The 19,486-nt window shown below is 42.9% G+C and overlaps 1 protein-coding gene across 4 annotated transcripts in view; it reads right to left on the bottom strand.

Moving 5' to 3' along the window:
* The window catches only part of KIF13A (kinesin family member 13A), a 115,655-nt gene extending 96,592 nt beyond the window's left edge, over window positions 1-19,063 (bottom strand). For all 4 annotated transcript variants that reach the window (XM_084281729.1, XM_084281727.1, XM_084281726.1 and 1 more), the window contains exons 1-2: window positions 18,756-19,063; window positions 18,496-18,586 (exon numbers count right to left, since the gene is read on the bottom strand). In XM_084281729.1, coding sequence (XP_084137855.1) covers window positions 18,496-18,586; window positions 18,756-18,810 — 146 coding nt within the window. In that variant the 5' untranslated portion in view covers window positions 18,811-19,063. The remainder of the gene's footprint in view (window positions 1-18,495; window positions 18,587-18,755) is intronic.
* Between the last annotated feature and the right edge of the window lie 423 nt (window positions 19,064-19,486).

Here is a 19,486-nt window from a genome sequence, read left to right as displayed (position 1 = left end):
TAGAAATTCTACTCTGCTTTCATGCCCAGTTTTCTAAATGATGAGAAATCCTCTCGTAAATTGTCATTTTCTTCTTTCTCACCTACCTATTTCCTAGCAAAGTCTCCTGAAACTGTTCATAATCCCTAACGCTCTCTTCCATCCGTCTACAGCTCCCCAAAAGCAGAACTTCTCTCAGAGCAGTCAACTCTTTTCTGCCTGTACAGTTTTCCAGACCTTCAAGTCATTTCTGATTCTCATCTTTCAGTAAACTGTACAGCCCAAATACACAAGGCAGGCAAACACCAAAGAAAAAGCTATTGTTAAAAGGTGGTCCTAGTTCATAGGCATGGACAACAACAAAAAAGGTTAATTAACCGTCTTATTTGATAATTGCAGCCTAGATTATTGTTCTACATCTAGTTAATTTTACTACTCGTACTCAGTAATTGAGTATTCTAGCACTGAAATTCTGCCTAGTGTCATATTTAAATAGGCATATCAAATTTTCAGCATCACTGATTCGCTAATCTTCTGAGAAAAGACCTATGAATATGAAAAGCATCAAAATTCAGGTCAAATCTTCTGCCTTCTACAAACTCCTTTATTTACATCCATCGGTTTCCTTTATTATTTCATTTCTGAAACTGCCTATTTGCAACTCCAAGCAGATGGATTATCTTGTGCATGGGCTTCCGCTCCTAACTCCTCCACAGTGCTCAGGTTTCTGCTCCTTGTGTTCCCCCCCCCTCCCAAAATCACTACTGCAGCTCAGTCATTCATCCAGCAGTTGTGCCACACTGTCCACAGCAGGAATCTCTGTGGAAGACCAGTAATTCCAATGGCTTGCTTTATCACTTTCACTTTATCACTTCCGAAAATAGTCTTTCCAGAGCTCCAATTTCCCACCGAGTATCAAACAGCTTAAGAATATTAGGTGCTGCACCACTTGTGCAGAATACTATAATCCATGGCTGAATTATAAGAAGTTAAACCCAGCCCTACAAATATGCATGATTACTGAACTGTGTGTACTACAACACAGGTTTTTTGAATTTGAGGCATTTCTGTAAAGCACATAACAGCAATCATGAATGCTTATTTTCCATTTCCTCAGTATAATCATGGTAATTCAAATCTAAAATGCCTTATCATGATACTTCTCCATTATAGGCAATGGCTTTCATATTTCTCTTAAAATCTATCAAGAAAACTTTTATTTTCTCCAGATTTTTTTATTAAATTTAAACACTCTAAACAACTTCAGAACACATGAAGAATAATTTGAGAGGAAAAAAAGATAGGTATCGGTATTAACATTTTTTTACTCCTTGATATTCTGGCAAACAGTCAAAGAAATTCCTTCCCTGACCTTTAAGTTCTGTGAACCATATGGTAAACTACTTGAAGCCAGGGTTTGACCTGGGTTTGTTTGTCGGAGTTCAAAATATAAACAGAGTTAAGCAGGGAAATGGTAATGAAAATGTTAACATCCCCTTCAGAGAAGTGACTTACCAGTTACGTCCACTTTTGAGATGTTAAGAAACACTATCACACAGCACAGAGCAGGTTAATGAAAAAGATGAGTAAAAAACATAACAGTAATTATGAAAACACAGAAATCAGAAAAAAACAAAGACATCTAGAAACTAAGCATTTTACTTGCCAGTTAAAGACTACCTACTCTGGAAAACAAACAAACCTGCTGCCCATGAAGCAAAGCATGTCTTTGAAAGGATAAAAAAAAAAAAAAAAAAAAGACGAGCAAAACTGATTACCTGGCTTCTACAAAGAACCACAGGAATTGTTGCAGGAAAAGAAATAGAAACAAAGAGGAGTGAAAACCTCAGGACTACCTCGACTACCAAAGAATAGAAAGCCAAAATTACAACTTTAAGGAGAGAGGGAGGCTCCCTGAATGGGAGGCAGGCTCCCTTACAGACAGGCCTGACAAATTTAAAGATTCAACACTATGCAAACCTAGTGCTCAATGCATAAAGTGCCTTCAAAGAATATTTCCTTCATAGATACTATCTCTGCATGATTTATTATATGTTGCATAGTCATGTTTGTAAACAGCCATTAGCTTTCTGTATCTCAATACTTTTAATAAGCTTAGGCTTAACCAAGTTACCAAGAATCAGCTGAGCCACAGTAGCTGCACAGGGCAGTCGCAAGGCAGCAAAGTTTTCCTGGCCCACAGACACTTACAGCCCACATTGCTCACACAACTGTAAAAGAAAAAAAATCAACCTAAAGCAACAATTTAATGTATTTTGTACATTGCCACTTGCTCCTTTGGGCAACTTCATATTTTAAGTTAAAATTGAAGCACAAAATAGCTTGGAGGCCCAGGCTTCCTTACAGTTGTGTGTAAATTAAAAAGCTACACCTACAGAATCAAAGTTAGCTGGTATCTGCTAAAAAATAAGTTTTTATACCCATTTTATACTCATTACTATTAACATATTACAGTAAGAGTCACACACACACACAAAAAACAACAAACACCACTTATTGGGTGGATAGCAGACGTATGTCTACCAGAGAAGTCTCCTGAAGCAATTTGTGACCTGCATTTATTCGTGAGAGAATATATTTTACCTCTGCAGGTGGCTTGGAAAAGAATTACAATGGGCTATGTTCTCCCTCATACTTTTCCGATGTACACAGAGGAGCTGCACAATGACAAGATTGTCATTTCTTTGTTGCTTTGACCGACTACTTCAAGTGCTTTGCAATGCTGTTCTTCACATTTATTGGTTGTGTGAAAGATACTCTGCTACCTAAGGTAGAAATTGTTAGGAAAAATTTGAACACGTTATTTCGCTATATTCCTTCGCTACAAGAAGGACATCGAGGTGCTTGAGCGGGTGCAGAGAAGGGCGACGAAGCTGGTGAGGGGCCTGGAGAACAAGTCCTACGAGGAGCGGCTGAGGGAGCTGGGCTTGTTCAGCCTGGAGAAAAGGAGGCTCAGGGGTGACCTTATCGCTCTTTTTAGGTACCTCAAGGGAGGCTGTAGCGAGGTGGGGGTTGGTCTGTTCTCCCTCGTGCCTGGTGACAGGACGAGGGGGAATGGGCTTAAGTTGAGCCAGGGGAGTTTTAGGTTGGATGTTAGGAAGAACTTCTTCACTGAAAGGGTTGTTAGACATTGGAACAGGCTGCCCAGGGAAGTGGTGGAGTCACCATCCCTGGAAGTCTTCAAAAGACATTTAGATGTAGAGCTTAGGGATATGGTTTAGTGGGGACTGTTAGCGTTAGGTTGGAGGTTGGACTCGATGATCTTGAGGTCTCTTCCAACCTAGAAATTCTGTGATTCTGTGATTCTGTGATTTGTTGAATTCTAGCACTCGCTCACACGCTGATCTTAACTCTAATGCTCAACATGCAAAGCCATCCACCATACAATTTTCTTCCCCAGGAACAGAACTTCAAGTCTGATCTGCCGTATGAAAAATTAGACTAGAAGGGATTAAATAACCTTCATTTTCAAAAAGAAAGCTCACCCATCATAATCTGATTTGTCTCGTTAATTACTTGTAATTGAGTGTATCTTTACTGTTCTATGAAGACAGCTGGAACAGTTTGTTCAAGGAGAGGAGAACACAATGAAAAGTGTCCTTCTATCAGCACGAACATGCTCAGGGCTGCCCATTCTCATCTGCCTTGGAGTTTGCCAGAGAACCAAGTGCTCAGAAACTCTGAAAAGATAATTCTAAAAAAGGGACGGAAAATACGTGCTATTTGATGTCTTCCCTTCAAAAACATTAAGTCAAATATTAAAAAGAAAAAGAAGAAAGGGATCTCCTGCTTCTATAAATCAAAACTTGTATACAGCCTACAGAGCCCCCTGCTTAACTTGTTACATTTGAGTGTTAAAATCCTCAGAACTAGGAATTCATCAGCTCTGAGAAAGATTTAATATTTTTCAGCCTTTGATACCAAAGCCAATGTAAAGAAAAGCATTAAAAACTTATCTGAATTTTCAACTCGAGCCTATCCCACTCCCTAAAAAGCCAGCATTTCACACAAGGATGCCCAGCCCACTTACTACAGCTCCTTTCACTTGCTGCACCTGCTGCACCAAACCCCTGCTCATCAATTAATCCCACGTATTGCTCTGCATAAAGACACGGTAATATACTTGAAACAGTCACCAAGCAGATTAAGTTAAAGATAGTTTTGCTTTGGAAATGTGACTACCTGAGGCCAACCTCTCCTCTCTCCACAGAGCTTGCCCAGTGACTTTGCACTGACACGTTGCCTTTGGTAGCAAAATGACAGCTTTGAGTATGAGGAAAGGAAAGGGAAAGGCTGGCAGATCTACTGCTTCCCAGCTCACCAACAAGCATTAAGCTCCAAAAGAAGCGGCGATGGACAATACAGACACAGCTTATTGACATAAGGAGATGGAGAATCTGGCCTCTAAACTTCCAGATGACTTATTAAAAACATGAGTTTGCATCTCTCCATATCTTAGTGTAGTTTAAGGGCAACAGAAATGTATAGACAATATGCAGAGATAATTCATAATTATATATACACATACAGACAGGTAACACATAATACATACGAACTAAGCAATTTTGCTACCAAATTCCAGAGAGAGTTTGGTCAAAGACTGCCAATGATCATAATCATCATCCCAAATTGCCTTGCTACACTATGCAACTCTTACATGTACCGATAGCAGACTTCATCACCCAGGAATCTTTACAAAATACACAAGTGGAGACATCCCGAACTCTGACTAGCAGCCTGCACAGCGTACCAGTGTCAGAAAGTACTTGCTTCCTTAACAAAAAATGTGTTTCTCTCCAGACATCCTTCTACATTTAAAACACGTCCAAGCACTATCCTCAATGGAGTTTTACTCAAATAGCCCAAAGTTCATATGCAGCTCAAGTATTCTAAAAAGATGATTATTCTTTCTTGAACAACAACTCATTTTTTTCCACCCCCAAAGCCTTCTATGAATCTTTTTCTCCCTCCTTGGCTTGCAGCCAACAGCATTTATTCCCTCAAAGTGTTTTTTGAGCTGTGATCTCAGACTGCAGAACCAGGTTTACATCCACACAATTCATTTTACGAACATTTGTTTACAGAGAGCAGAACACTACTGTATTATTATAGAGAAAGGTATAATTGGTTTGGATATCTTCCTTCTACCATTACCTGTGAGAATTTTATCCATGTTCCAGGCTTATTGTGTAGACAAAAAGCAGGTATTTCTTAGCTCCAGGCACAAAACAAAGCAAAAACTGATGAAAAGACAAGCTAGCTTCTAAAAATAGAGAGGCAGCATGGACATTTTCACGTGGTGGAGAGCGCCTGACCAGGTACCAAACACATCCACAGCCCCGCCTGGATACGGTGCTGGCAGGGTACGGGGAGCAAAGGAGTGCTCCAAGGGGGGGAGAGTTTGGGAACAGGAGACTCCATCCCCCTGCAGATTCACTGGGGTCTAGCTGAGCATTTTTGCTCCAGATCTGCAGCAGTGTGCAGAACACACGCAGCTGTGCTTCAGAAAAAAAAATAAAAATAAAAAAATAAAAATAAAGATTGCTTTTCACTAAGATTTGTCTACATGCAGCAGAAAAAAAAAAATCTAAATTAAAAAGCATGGTCATCTTACAATAAAATCAACCTAACAGCCCTGACAAGTTTCAGAACAGGAGGGATATATTAAGCTATTAATACACAAACACAAAGCAGTTGATAACAGCAGAAAAAAAAAAACAAACAACACTGTCAGTGAGCACTACAAGGTAAGTTACTAGTAGAGGAAGCAAGGCACAGAAAGCAGAGCTGAGACACAAGCAGCACACAAGCTGCTGTACCAACTACAGAAAACTAAAGGTAATCAAAGCTTCCAAATTAGAAAAAAAAAAAAAGCACAGCGCTGCTGGGACTTGCTAACAGTACTCAATCTTTTAACTCAGAAATGCCACCATTTCTGGAGATTTTAAATAATGTATTTGAAGAGCATGGGAGAATGCAGGTAGCAGGTCAGGAAGATGAATGGTAGATGAAAGAGTAAAACTGACCAGAAGAGAGAAAGGCACAAACTTATCTATGGACACGCTTGCACAGAAGAGATGGGGTTTACCATAAAGATTAGCTGCATTTATTTACAGAGCCTGAATGCTGATGTGTCAGCCTTGGAAACTGGCCCCAGCCAGCTGCCTGCTAACCCAGAGACCAAAGGACACCGTGGCCTATGCTGGCGTCTACTCAGAGCCAGGGAAGGACAATGATCCACAAATGATCCTGTACCACAGTACCACGATGGAAGATCTCTTTCACAGGGAAAAAAAATATATTCTTTCCTGTCCAGTGCTGTTGCAGGTACTACCAATACCCCTGCTTTAAACCTAGAATTCAGCAAAATCAGTAAGGTCAATAAGCACATTTAATTTAAACTGGGAACTTCCACCCTGCTTTATTGCAAAGTACACCAACTACTTTGTTTTTAATCTTTAATGAAGTACTTTTAGTTCTCCTTAAAACGTGGATACACCCCTTCCTAGTCCCCCCGAGTCCCATCTGCGCCGCGATCTGCAGTCAGCTCTCCGACTCCTGTTACACACCCAACGGGAAAGCCCAGCTAACAGAGGGCACACCCCAAGGCCAAACCAACGCTGCAGCTGGTCAGCTCTGCACAGCCAGTCCCTGGACTCCAAGTTTTAAAATTGGCCATCACCACCAATCTCCTTACCTGAGCATGTGCTCCTTCTGCAAAACATGCTAGTAAAAGGGTAGCAGAGGCCCCCAGCCACCTGTGGGTGTCCAGGGCTGAGGCCATGCAGGAGGAGGTGAGGCCGTGCCAAGCTCCCTAGCTGGAGTCCCACCATGCTGAGATTAAAGGAGAATGAGGAGTCGTATTAAGGAAGAAGATTCAGAATAAGTAGGTCGGTTTGAAATACTGTGTACCCTTTCATAGGGCTTTCCCCAAGTTTCTGTACTCCAAAAAGCACTCCTTCCCTGAGTGATCTGAGAAGGCAAATACTACCAGGGTCAGCAGTTTGGGGTTAGTTAAACTGGGATGAGAAAGGGAAGAAGCAAAGTAGGGATGCAGCAAAACTGCAAACATATTTCAGGCTTGGCAAATGCAGAATTAAATTCAAAATTGTTCAAATGAAAGTTATCGCATCAATTTTCGAGCACAGCTTTCCTACTTTGAACATCAACACTAATAAAGGCAGCAGCAGCACTCAATTATCAGCAATTTTCAATGTAATAAGGACACAGCTGCCTCCTTTTTGCTGTTCTACTTCAGAAATGGGTGGAAGTTCTGGTGTCTGGCTAGTAACTCCAGACCAGTTCAATTCATTTTGATCTACGCCTGCAAACTGAGACATGAAAGTAAAGGAGCAGGACACGAAAGATACGCTACAGGAGAAGCTGCAGCTAAGGCCAGCATCCCACTTCAAAGGCCCTTAGATTAACAGCACTGAGGCAAAAAAAATGATCTGCCTCAAATGGAAAAACAGCTGAGGGAAGAGGAAAAAAAAAAGGTAGTAAAAGTATTTTTAAAGGAATCAAGGACTTGCCCCTTTAGCCCTTTAAGAGCAAAACAACGAAGCACACAGTGTCCTTTTCTTTCTCCATTTATCAGAAAAGTTCTGTAGCAAATCTGCAACACACCATTTTGGATATGAAAAAGAACAATAATTATAAAAAATACTTCAAGTGCATAGCTTTCCACTACTATTTGGAAAAAAAAAAAGTTTCCTAGTCTAATCAAACACTCCCCTTGAGCTTACTCAACTCCGACACTGCTCATTTTCCCACATAACAACAGCATGCTATCACTAACGTTGCTATTTTCTTTCGTTTATACATGCTGCTGACAAAGTACTCCTCCCTCAAAACTCAGCTCTGCAATTCCATATCCTAAAATCTCACTACAAGCCTACAAAGAGATAGTACTTACTTTTTTTTTTTGATCACTACAAAGGCAGACATGCAAGAGGTCACTTATGTGAGTACCTTTTTCTGAACCACAACAGAGATTCAACTACCTTCAAAAAAAGTGCAGGAATTTCAAATTCTACTTTTAGGACTGTGAGGGAGTTGCTCTGCAACACCCTTCTTTACAACAGATGACAGATTAAGATTGAGCTAGCTTGGAGAGATTTTACAAAACTCATTTTAAACACATTGGTCATGCGAGTGCCAGAGTGTTTCCAAAGCATATTTGAGTGTCTTGCACATGAGCCATGAATTTCTGCCTTATTGAGTAAATTCTCAAATAGCAATCAATAGCACGGGTCAGAGCACGCAGCAGAAGAAACACAGCTCGGAAGACACGTGAGAACCACACAGCACTAAGGGCATTCAGCCAGCAAATCTGCATTTCTGGAGCTGGATCTGCATGTCTGCGTTTAAACTAGCACAGAGTTGCAAGATGTCACTCTGTAATGATCAGCTGATACCGAAATTTCAAATAAAGTAACACTGTGTCCCTTGAGGCCTGTGCAAAGCTTCTCTCAGTGAGCACAGAAGGCAGTAAGGAGAGATTACACTAAGGGCACAAAGCTTGCATACCTTCACTGTTTCTGAAAAAAGCTGCCCTCCCTCCCAGAGCCACATTCGCATCTGCAAAGCAAACTCCAAAAGCTATTTTAGAGGATGCAGCCTACCCTAAAGAATGGCTAGACAAAAGAGGAGAGATTAGACTGCTGTCTGTCTAGGCTCAGCACTCATCTTCTCTGCCCCGCTGAGCATTTTAAAACAGAGCTGGCACAGGTTAACCTCAAACTTTTACCACAGGGGAGTCAGGCATTCCCTCCCTTCAATACGCTGCTTCTGACATTAAAAAGGAATCAAGACATGGGGCTGGGATGCTGAGAGGAACACAATATCTACTGAATTTATTAAAAAAAAAATAATAATAATCAATGTAAGGTCTCCTTCAATGGAGTGGTAAGACAACACTCGAGTGCTACATCCTCAAAGACACTTTAGCTATCTTAGCTGGGCACGAGCATTTACTTCATAGCCAGTTTCTGCAGATTCTCAGACATGATGGTCATTTAATAAACAGTAAATAAAAAAACTGTTAAAATTCATGTTACAACTACACACTGAAAATTAGGAATACAACACAAACTTCGCTACGACGTGATAAACACCTCACTAAAAAGACAAAGGACTTGGAAGCTCCTGACAAGCTCCGAACATGGTAAGCTCTGTCCTGTGTTCAATGGCCTGTTTACAAGATCTGACCTTCCTTTTTGTTTGCGACTTGGATCTCAACCAGAACACACATGAATAACACAGCATTTCCTCACAGAATGCCAGTTTCTCGTACATACTTTCAGCAGGATGGGAGAAAGCTCACAGGCTACTTTTGTTTTGGCCTGGCTTCCCCCCCAATACGTACTTTGTGGAGTTTGTAATATTGTTAGGCACCCAGTTCTGTACCTCTCACCTGCCTTTCGTTATCCTTCCAGTCCTGCTCCCCAGCTATCCTTTCCCTCTATCCTGCCATGTCAGCAGCCAGTTGGTTCAGGAGCCATCTTTTGCACTTCCTAATGTTTCAGCTTCCCTGCAGATACTGAAGCAGCATTTCTCAAGGACACTCCAACCAAGAATACAGGTACAACTGAGGCTTACTTACACCAGAAGAACGTCAACTATCCAAAACTTTCTCCTTTTTAAATTTAACAGGCACTACAGAAAAGGCCAGATAGTTTTCTAGACAGTTTGTTCCAGAACTGCATGTCCACCATGGTCGGGGTAAGAAGCTCTGAAATGGATGTGATGATGACCCACAATACGCTTCTGGCAAAGCTTCCAGAAGCACTTCTTTATACCAATGCAGTGCAAAATATGAGAGATCACAAACGGTTTCTGCTCTTTTTCTCTATTATATAACTGCAAAGCAACCAAAATCAACTACCATTTGCTAAGCATTCAGAGGTTACTTCAGTAAAATACACGTATGTTAAGCTCTTCAACTGCACACACCAAATACAGGCACCTTTCTTTATTTTACCAAAGGACCAATTTCTGTTTCGGCCTGATTTCATTAGATGAAGTTACGTGAAAACATCTATCAGGTCTAAAGGAAATTCAGGAACATCTCGAAATAGGGAATGACGACATGGCATGACAGAAAGAAACAAAAACTGTATCAAAACGCTCAGGACTTGCATCATTCAGGGAGGGAACACTACTGAACCAACACAAGTCTGGAGCACTGCAAGCTTACATCACACTGCATACGTAAAGACTCACATCAACAGATACTGACAGAAACTTTCCAAAGCAGACCAGGATGCTTCTCATTCAGGGCCATAAGTGGCTTTGCCAGTAGAAAACTTCCACCAGTTCCACTGCAACGCTCTGCTGGCTTATCTTCAGGAAAAGCTCAACTACTGTAAAACAAGCCTTGGCTTTGGAATCACAAAGCCAAAGTGAATTTGAAGTAAAAATTCAACAAAATAAGAACTAGGAAGTATTAAAAACCACACGGCAAACGGTGCTGATCACTGTACAAATCCATTCGTTTTGCAGATGAAACCTTCCCTTGCATCACACCCAGTCCTTTACTCTTCAATTCTGAAGGAATCAAATTTGTGAAAGGCTTTTTCAGCTACCCTGCACATGATTTGATTTTAATCAGTCAGACAAAAAGTGGAAACCACATGGGAAACAGGATCAAGTATTGCAGTTTCTTATCAAAGATCTGCTGTTCCTTGTCATCATAGAAGAAATATTAAGCAAAACAGACAGCTCCACATACTTATACTTCATACTACAAAAACTATTCCAGTGGCTGAAGAGACAGACGCAGAATTTTGAAGCTCTACGCTAGAAGAAAATTTAATCTCATTGGAGGCTTCTGAACTCTGCTTATTTAGGATTGATGTTTGTGTATAAAAAGGGATGGCAAAACAATAAACTAGAACTACACGTTCAATAAACAGGATATCATGTACACTTTTTATCGCTTCATCTGCAAGTCTAAAATGTTCTCTAGAACAGCAAATTTGAAGAGAAAATATTTAAATGCTGACAGTTTCAGCAATCTGTTTTTAATGTAAAGCACATTACTCGGACAACGGCATACGTCTTATAAAGTTGACAATTAACAAGGCATCCTGGTAGTTTTTAATATATTGAACGCTATCTTCATAAACACACGCAGAGATAAGCGTGCCATTCCAGCCACAGCAGCTGCTTTGATTCACGTTTTTGAGATGCTTACAATTCTTGGAATACACATACACTGCAAAAAGAAGATGCGGTGATGCCACAAATCTCAGGAGAACCAGCAGCAGCCTGCTAGCTCTGCTGCTCCTAAACATGACCAGGCAGCAGCACAGGCTCGGTGGGAGCTAGCTCGCAGAACAGAGACCACAAGTATCTTCCCTGTTGCTTGTGAACAAAAAGCCTCTGCTGTATCTTCAGCATCATCATTAACTGTGAAGCTTACCATACACTTACCAGAAGCACACAGAAATGTTTCAGACACCTTTCCACTGCTGGGCTGATACACCTCAAAACAGGTACAGTGCAATTAATAAACACCAAAATATATTCTTTTGGCTTAATCTGTCAAAAGATTAGTTGAGGTATAAGTCTTTGTCCTGAGCTGTAGCACTCAAATATCAAACAAGTGACTGCAGGATAATAAAATCATTAGTGACTAGGGGCTAATGACATACGATACCCCTATGGTGATCGATGTGAAACAAGAGTACATTTAGGTTACCTCCTAGAGGAAACGTTACACCTCACAAGTCGCTAACTTAACATCTGAGGAAGATGCAGCTGTATTTGGTAGGCACGTACATGCCTCAGGATGTCTCTGCTTAGGATATAACAACACACCAAATAGAGGTTGAGGCTGATGACTAGGAATTTATTAGTTCAGGAAATGGCTATGAATTTCATTAGACTGATGACCGAGGGCTGCTTTTTCTTTAAAAAAAATGATAGTTGGCTTTTAATCTAAAATAAAACCATAACTGTAGAAGATAATGAGCACTAACCAGCACAACAAGGCATTCATTCACTTTTCTCCAAAACAGTAAATGAAATGAAGGGACACCCTCCCATCAAATTAAAAACAGCTTATCTAACTCTTACTGTTCACCAGCACAGATAATCCTGGGCTTATGTCACTGATTTGTGACCCCTGTCAGCAATGCATTTTTCAAACTGAAAATTTACTGTATGAAGGTCGATCTGCCTGTTGTGCACTTCCTAGGCTCCTCCCTCAGCTCCCAGACACTGTCCAACACACTCCACAGAAGGGTCATGAAGATATTACACAAGAAGCTCAAGCTCCAGCAAACATTCAGCTCCGATGCCCAACTTCCTATCAACATAGCCACATACTGCTGGAACAAGCTCATATGCCTTCAGCTGCCTCTTGTAAAAAGAGACACAGCAGCATTACTTCCAGGCAACAGCACGACTGTTTTAGTTAACACGGTGCTTCAGGTCTCAAGTTAATTTGCTGCCGAGTCCTGCGGTGCAAATCATTGCTCGGTAGGGGCCTTTTCTTTGCAGGCTGCACTTACTGAGCACGTACAATTCACCGTCTCCAGCCGGCACTCTGACACTTCCGCAGCGCCCGCTCCGCGCTCCGCAGTTGTTCACAGGCATCCTTACAAAACACGAGGAATTAAGCAATTGGAGAACTTATTCAGTTAGGCAACAAAATCTGCCCAGCGCTGCTGCGGCAGCTGGCATTTCACTAGAGTCGGCAGTAATTGTTTCCATGAATAGACTCGCACCACGGTCAGCCCAGGCCAAATAAGCAGAGCCACCCCAGGACTTTCCCACCACTGCATGCAGCCCTTCCGTGCGAGGGACATGGCAATGCAGTCAGGGCAGCTGCCCCTCCTGCTACTCAGTTTGCCCCCAGCTTCGGAGAAATGAAGGACTTCAAACACGGTAATGTCCCAAAACCACAGCAGCGACGAGTACTTTTTGTCAGTTTAAGGATTTAGCTCTAATCTTATTACTCCAAGTATCGCCACGACGGCTCCCTCGATGACAGATGCCCGCCGGTGCCTGCTGCACTGCCGGCCTGAGACAAGGAAGGAATTCACTTCATCACCAAAAACTTGTGCAGAGATTTGCAGCCCAGTGCCCTGCAGCACATAGCCCTGCACGGAACGCATGCTTGTGCGCGCTACTAGATGCACAGGGCAAAGGTAATCTTGTAGAGACAGTCTTCTTCCTTTGAAAACAATTTATACCAAGGGTGGGCAAAGGAGGTGAGAATAAAACTTGTCCTTCAGTCCCAATCTCCCCAAAGAAAAGGGAAAACAAATCCATTTGAAAAGAGCAGCTTTTTTTGTTTTGTTTTGTTTTTTTAAATTCATAACTTCTATAAACAACACCACATACTGCTAGCAGCGTACCCACAGCCTCAGCAGCATCCAGTGGCAGTTTCCCCTAGCTACGCCTTTTCAAGACCAAAGCACAAGGTCCCGACAGCTGCCTGGATTTTATGAACGTGGCAAGATAACAGACCTTCCATTTACCCGTGGCTCAGGCAACCTGAGAAAGAACCTAGAGCCACGCCACAAATTCATAATCCCAAATACATGGAAAATCCAAAATACAGGAATTTGAAACCAAGCGTTAAGAGTAGCGGTTTCATGGAACCGCATCTCGTATCCCACCTGAGGCATGGGTGAGCTGCAGCAATGCAAAAACCGTTCTGAAATGACATTTGCCAGCCATACATTTTATCACTCCAACACACCTCTTCGACAAAGATCCCAAGTTAACAATTCACATCCTGAACACTGCTGTCAAACAGGAAGCTAACCGAAGAGGTCAAAGTCAGATTGCTTTTACAATTTCCCCTAGACCAAGATAAAGGTTGCTGCCTGCTCTTGTTTCACCAGTAAGCTCAGGTGAAAATTCAGAGTAGATGCAGCAAGGACACGATCTTCTTGATCATGCCTTCAGATACAGAAATAATTAGCAGTCGTCCTGTTTCAGCTTCCCACAGTTCCAGTCTGAAACAGGGACCATTACCAGAAGCGCACATCCTCTCCCTGCAACCGCGCTCCTCTCTCACCTCTGATGCTCTTTGAAGCAACATCTCAAAAAATAAACAAATGCATTCCAGTGACCACAAAAAGGGCCATCTATTAAAGACCATTGAAAATACTGTTTGCCCCAAGGTGGGGAGGAGGCAACAGCTGCTTTTTGGAAACAAGAATTTTAGGACACGCTAACTAGGAATAAAATCTGATTTTATACCTAGTTAGCATATCCTAAATAATCCAATCATTATCTTTGGAAGCATCACAACCTACAAGAACTGGATAGACCGCATACACATACCTGCTCCTAGCTACTGGTTTTATTAAAGTGCTTAAACCTACTGGAGAAAAAAAATATATCTATATCTATATCTATATATCTATAGATATAGATATAGATATATTTTGCCACCCTGAGTAATTTAAAGATATAAGAGCTTTACCTAAGTATAATTTGGCATTGGAGCTATTTCTCTGTTATGTAAGTAACGATGGCAGAAGATTGAGCAAGCAAGTCCTAAAATAGGTTTAAAAAGCAAAAATAAGTCAGACAAAAAAAAAAAAAAAAAAAAAAGAAAAAGATACTTTCTGGGGAAAGTGGTAAGTTTAAGTTCAGCTCCACAGTCTGATGATTTCTTTCTTATTTTTTGACCCAAGATCTTTAATAAGGCAAAGTTTGCAGAAGGCTACTGTGCTTTAAGGTAATAAATTGCCCAACAGATGCCTTCTGCTTAGTCAAAACTACAGTTGAAACAGTATTGCAGTTCTACTGTCTCTGTACTTCATTATTTCTGTCAATACAGATCTTTTGTTTACTAACAACGGAAAGATCACACCATGAACTGTAGCCAGGGAAGCAAAATAAACTTTTCAGATCCTACACGTTTAAAAAGTGTAGCTGAAAGGCAAGGTTGGATGGAGGAAAGCCTGTTTCAACAGTCAGAAGCACAGGTAGCACCTGGCAAAACCTGATTTGTTCTCCTAAAAGGATAGCAACTCTAACGTCAAGAGAAACCTTTGACAGACTTAGAGAGGGGCGTGATACTTCCATCGTAAATAATAATTACTCAGATATTTTGAAAGACTGTCTGTAAGCTCATGCTCTCATTATTTCATAGTTGCAATTTAATGCTGTACCTTAATGCCAGCCAGATACAAACATTTATAGCACGACAGCAAGACATACAGGAATGTCTTCTTTCCGAAATAGCTATTCCAACAACTCCTGAAGAGTGTACTTTGATAAAGGAAATCCAGATTCCCAGGTGACAACAGGAAAAAATAAATAAGAAATCACAGGGATCCCGGAAACAAGACATTATTTCTTTCTGGAAAGAAAGAGAAATCCATACCAATTTCGGGGAAAAAAACGTATGGAAGACCAAGAAGGTAACTAAGACAACACAGAAACACCCTTAGGCAGACATAAATGAAACTAATGCTACTAGTAACACTAAAACAAGGGCTATAGGCATGAAGTGCAACAAGTCAACCTAGAAAATCTTCGCCAGCACCAAAAATATACCTGACACCAGCTAACGAAAACTGGTTCTTGCTGAACTGTCTGCTCTTCCCACAGTCAGGAAAGACTTTCCTGTCTTTCAGACTCAGCTTGTTAGGTTTTACCATGTTTTGTTTTTAGTTCTTTGCTAGTTTAGAAACCTAAAACTGTTTGCCTGTAGGGAATGAAAGGCCTGCTGTTTATAAAAAGATAAAACATTTAATAACAATTACCATTTTGTAGCTGTGTTTGTGAAGGTAGCCATGCTGTGTGGTCTAGTTGTTAGAAGAATTGAGAACCCAGATCTAACTTCCACAACACTGATACAAACTAATACAAAAGTGGAAGCTGAACAAGCACTGTCTTGGATTTTAGGTATTTTTTGCCACTTGTAAAACTGTCATAACTTGTCTGTCTAAAATCCTTCAGAAGTATCTGTAATAAAATGTAGAGATCTATTAACAGGATGCATCTGAAATTAGATCTAATTTTAAAACTCCTTACAGGATAGGAAAAAACAGTAAAATTTGATCTTCCTAAACTTAACGTTTGCTTTTGGATGAACAGCACTTTGATAATTATCACAGATTATCTCATTTTACTTCAGAAAATTCCGTCAATACATCGAAAATTACAACTAAGAACACAAAGCAAATAAAGAGCATGGTCCTGAACTCCCCTCTCCAGCCCTCCTTCCCCCCCCTCCCCCCCCCCCCCAACAACTACAGTTTCTCTGCTTCAGCTCAATCAAGAAAAGCAGCCCTGGAAACCAAATTTGCTTTAGAAGGCTACTTATTCTCATTCCAAAGCACAGCACAAACTTGTACTTTCATTCCTCCGGAAAAAAAGGAAATCTCCATATAAAAAGAAAAATGTAAAAGAGTCTAAACAGAATATTAAAATAATGCAATATAGCACAGAAAGACCAGTTAATCAGCCAACAAGGGAAGTAATTTTTGCAATGACACGGTTGCTCTGAAAGAAAAAATCCAGTTGAGCTATATAAAAACAAGCTACACAAAGAAAACCAAAAATCCATTTGACATCTCTAACCCTGCCAAGGCACCAGTCCAAGTACAAGCAGCAACTACTCAGCAATTCAGAGCCAGTCTATATAGACATTTTATTTGGGTACACACAGAAGAAGAATAGAATTCATTCTTCATCATGAGAATTAAACTCTATCTTGACGGGAAAAAATAAAGCAGAAATCAACAGTTTAACACTGAAAAAAAAAAAAAAAAAAAGGGAACTTCACAAGGCAGTAGATGGCCTTTACCCATCTCAACAGTCTCCACACAATCTCTGCCATTTAGAAGGTACCCGAACCATATTTTTGCATCAGCGTGAGTTACTTCCGATCAGCATTTCCAATCCTCTCACGTCACGCAGTTGCTTCCCTCTAGCACACAAGTTAAACATTCACCAGCCAGCCAAGTCCCACCCTCACAGGGGGCTGCCTGCAAGCAGGGCAGCTATCACCTGCCAGCACTGCTATCAATAACGAGGTTGCACACAAGCGTCACAACTCACCCACAGGGCTCTTGGCACACCATCAGAAGCCAATTCAAACTAGGTAAGAGAGTTTATAAATATATATATTATTTTTTTTTACAGGTATTCAAGCCAGACAAACGCAAAACTCAATCTCTCAGAGGAGTCACTGCATTGTCTCCCTGAATCCCCGCAGCCAACACGCACAACGTTGCACTTTCTACCTGTCAAACCCACTCACTTTAAAGAGTTGATATTATTCTTAGTACAGCAGCATTGTGATGGACACCATATAAGCAGCTCAATAAACGTTAGAAAAAGCATACTTCCTAAAATAGTCTCAAGAAAAACAAGATTTCCATTTTTCAGATGGGTGCTAAGACGCACAGAGGCAGCACGACTTGCAGATCGCGTAAAGTCTATGAAAGGGACTGGAAACAAGCACAGATCTTCCAAGACCCAGGCCAACACATTTGCCATAACAATGATTTTGAAGGCAACACAGGTTGGATTTAAGTTAAATTGGCACAATTACAGCTGTATTCCAGTATTTGGATTAACGTGAGAGGGCCTTTGCATCTTGGACACAAGATGCAAAAGAACACAAGAGGTGTAGACCTTTCCTGCTGGAAAACTATAAAAGCCAAGACACTGCCTTTGAAAAAAAATACCAACATATCCTCACACTAATTTTCATAGCTATAACAACCTCACAGATACTTTTAATAAAACCTTAAGTAGCAAGAAATCGTTCAGATGAAAATCTCTATAATCATGCAAATGAATTCACAGTCCTTGGCATTAAAAATATTTCACAGATCGACCGAGCTGAGCTGTCAACAGGTAATCAGAGAGATAAGCAAACAACGTAACTACTCCCCTCGTGCCTCCTCGTCTTTCCCCACACTCCCTCAAAGGAAAGAAATCTTTTCCTGTTCTGATCTATTTTTACAGCCCAGTGCCTTGGTATTTTGGACTATTTCCAAGGGTATTCTTTAGCGGGGCATCACAACCAGACGCCAGATTCCCAAATTATTGCAGCGTATTCCCAGCCTATTCCACACGACGGCAACCGAATTAAGAAAGGAACGGGTAACCACCAAACGCAAGCATGTCCAAACCCAGCAAACAAACAAAAAAAACAAACAACAAAAAACACCATGGCTAGGACAACATCTGAATTCAGCTTCGTGTTTCCACAAAGGTTACGCTCCGGGGAAATTCCTGTGAGCAGCGGCGTGCGGGGCCAGTGTCCATCCATCCATCCATCCATCCATCCTCACCCAAGCGATGGGTTTTTTAAGCGATGGGCTCGCTTTTTGAGCATTCACCCAAGAATGGGTTCGCAGGCTGAGCGTGACCACCTCCAGCTCCCCTCAGGACACGAAGCCGAGGTCCTGGGGAGCCCCCTGCCCCTCACAGGCCCCTGTAGGGGGGTCGGGGGGGGCTCGGAGGGGGTGTGTGTGTGTGTGTACAGGTTGTGTCCCCGCTCCTCACCTCTCTCCCTGCTTGGCGTTGGAGGGCGGCGGGTGCAGCACCGTCTGGTTGCCCTCCATCTCCACGATGCACTTGGTGTTCAGCTCCAGCTCTGCAAGGAGGAGAGGAGGCGGTGAGGGGGGGGGGGGGGGGGGGGGGGACGCCCCCCAACACCCCCCACACACACACACACATAGGGTCGTTAAGGGGCCGGGGGGGGGGGTCTGAGGCGCTTTCTCAGCCCCCTGCCCGCAGAGGGGCGGCGGGGAGGAGCCGGTTACCTCTCCTGTTCATGGGCCGGACCCTGACGGCGACCTTCACCTTGGTGTCCGACATGGCTGCCCCGGGGGGCGGCGGGCGGCCCCCGCCTCAGCGGCACCTCGCAGCCGGGCAGCGCCGCGCACAGCCACCCCGCGCAGCGCCAGCGTCCATGCCGGGGGAGGGAGGAGGAGGAGGAGGAGGAGAAGGAGGAGGAGGGAGGGAGGAAGGAGGGAGGAGGAGGCGCAGCCCCACAGCCGCCTCCCCGCTCAGCCGCGGCCGGCGCCGGCCCTCAGCGCGCCCCCCGCCGCCATTTTCCGCCCGCAGCGGCCCCGCCGCCGGGCAGCCGCGGAAACACCCGAGCGGCTTCGGCACACGGGAGGGGGGGGGGGGGGGGGGTGGTGGCGGAAACACCCGAACGGCTTCGGCACTGGGGAGGGGGGGTGGCGGAAACAGCCGAGCGGCTTCGGGACCGGGGAGGGAGGGGGAGGAGGGAGTTGGATCCCCCCCCGAGCAGCCGCGCAGTGAGCATGCGCGATGGAGGCCGCGCCTTGCAGTGGTGCTAAAGGGCGGGGAGGGGGCGCTGTGGAGCAGGGCGCGCATGCGCGGTGCGGGAGGGGGAAGGCGGGCGGTGCGCCCTGCCCTCAGCTTGCCCGCCGTTAACGGGCGGCAGGCGGCCGTTAAACGGTCGCTGGGAGAAGGGGGGGGGGTTCTGTCGTGCTCTTGTTTTGTTTTAACGGTGTGTGTTCTTCAA

Source organism: Netta rufina (assembly GCF_964035555.1).
Source record: "Netta rufina genome assembly, chromosome: 2".
NCBI lineage: Eukaryota > Metazoa > Chordata > Aves > Anseriformes > Anatidae > Netta > Netta rufina.
Note: the sequence above shows the minus strand (reverse complement) of the source record. Positions and strands in the feature narration are given on the sequence as shown.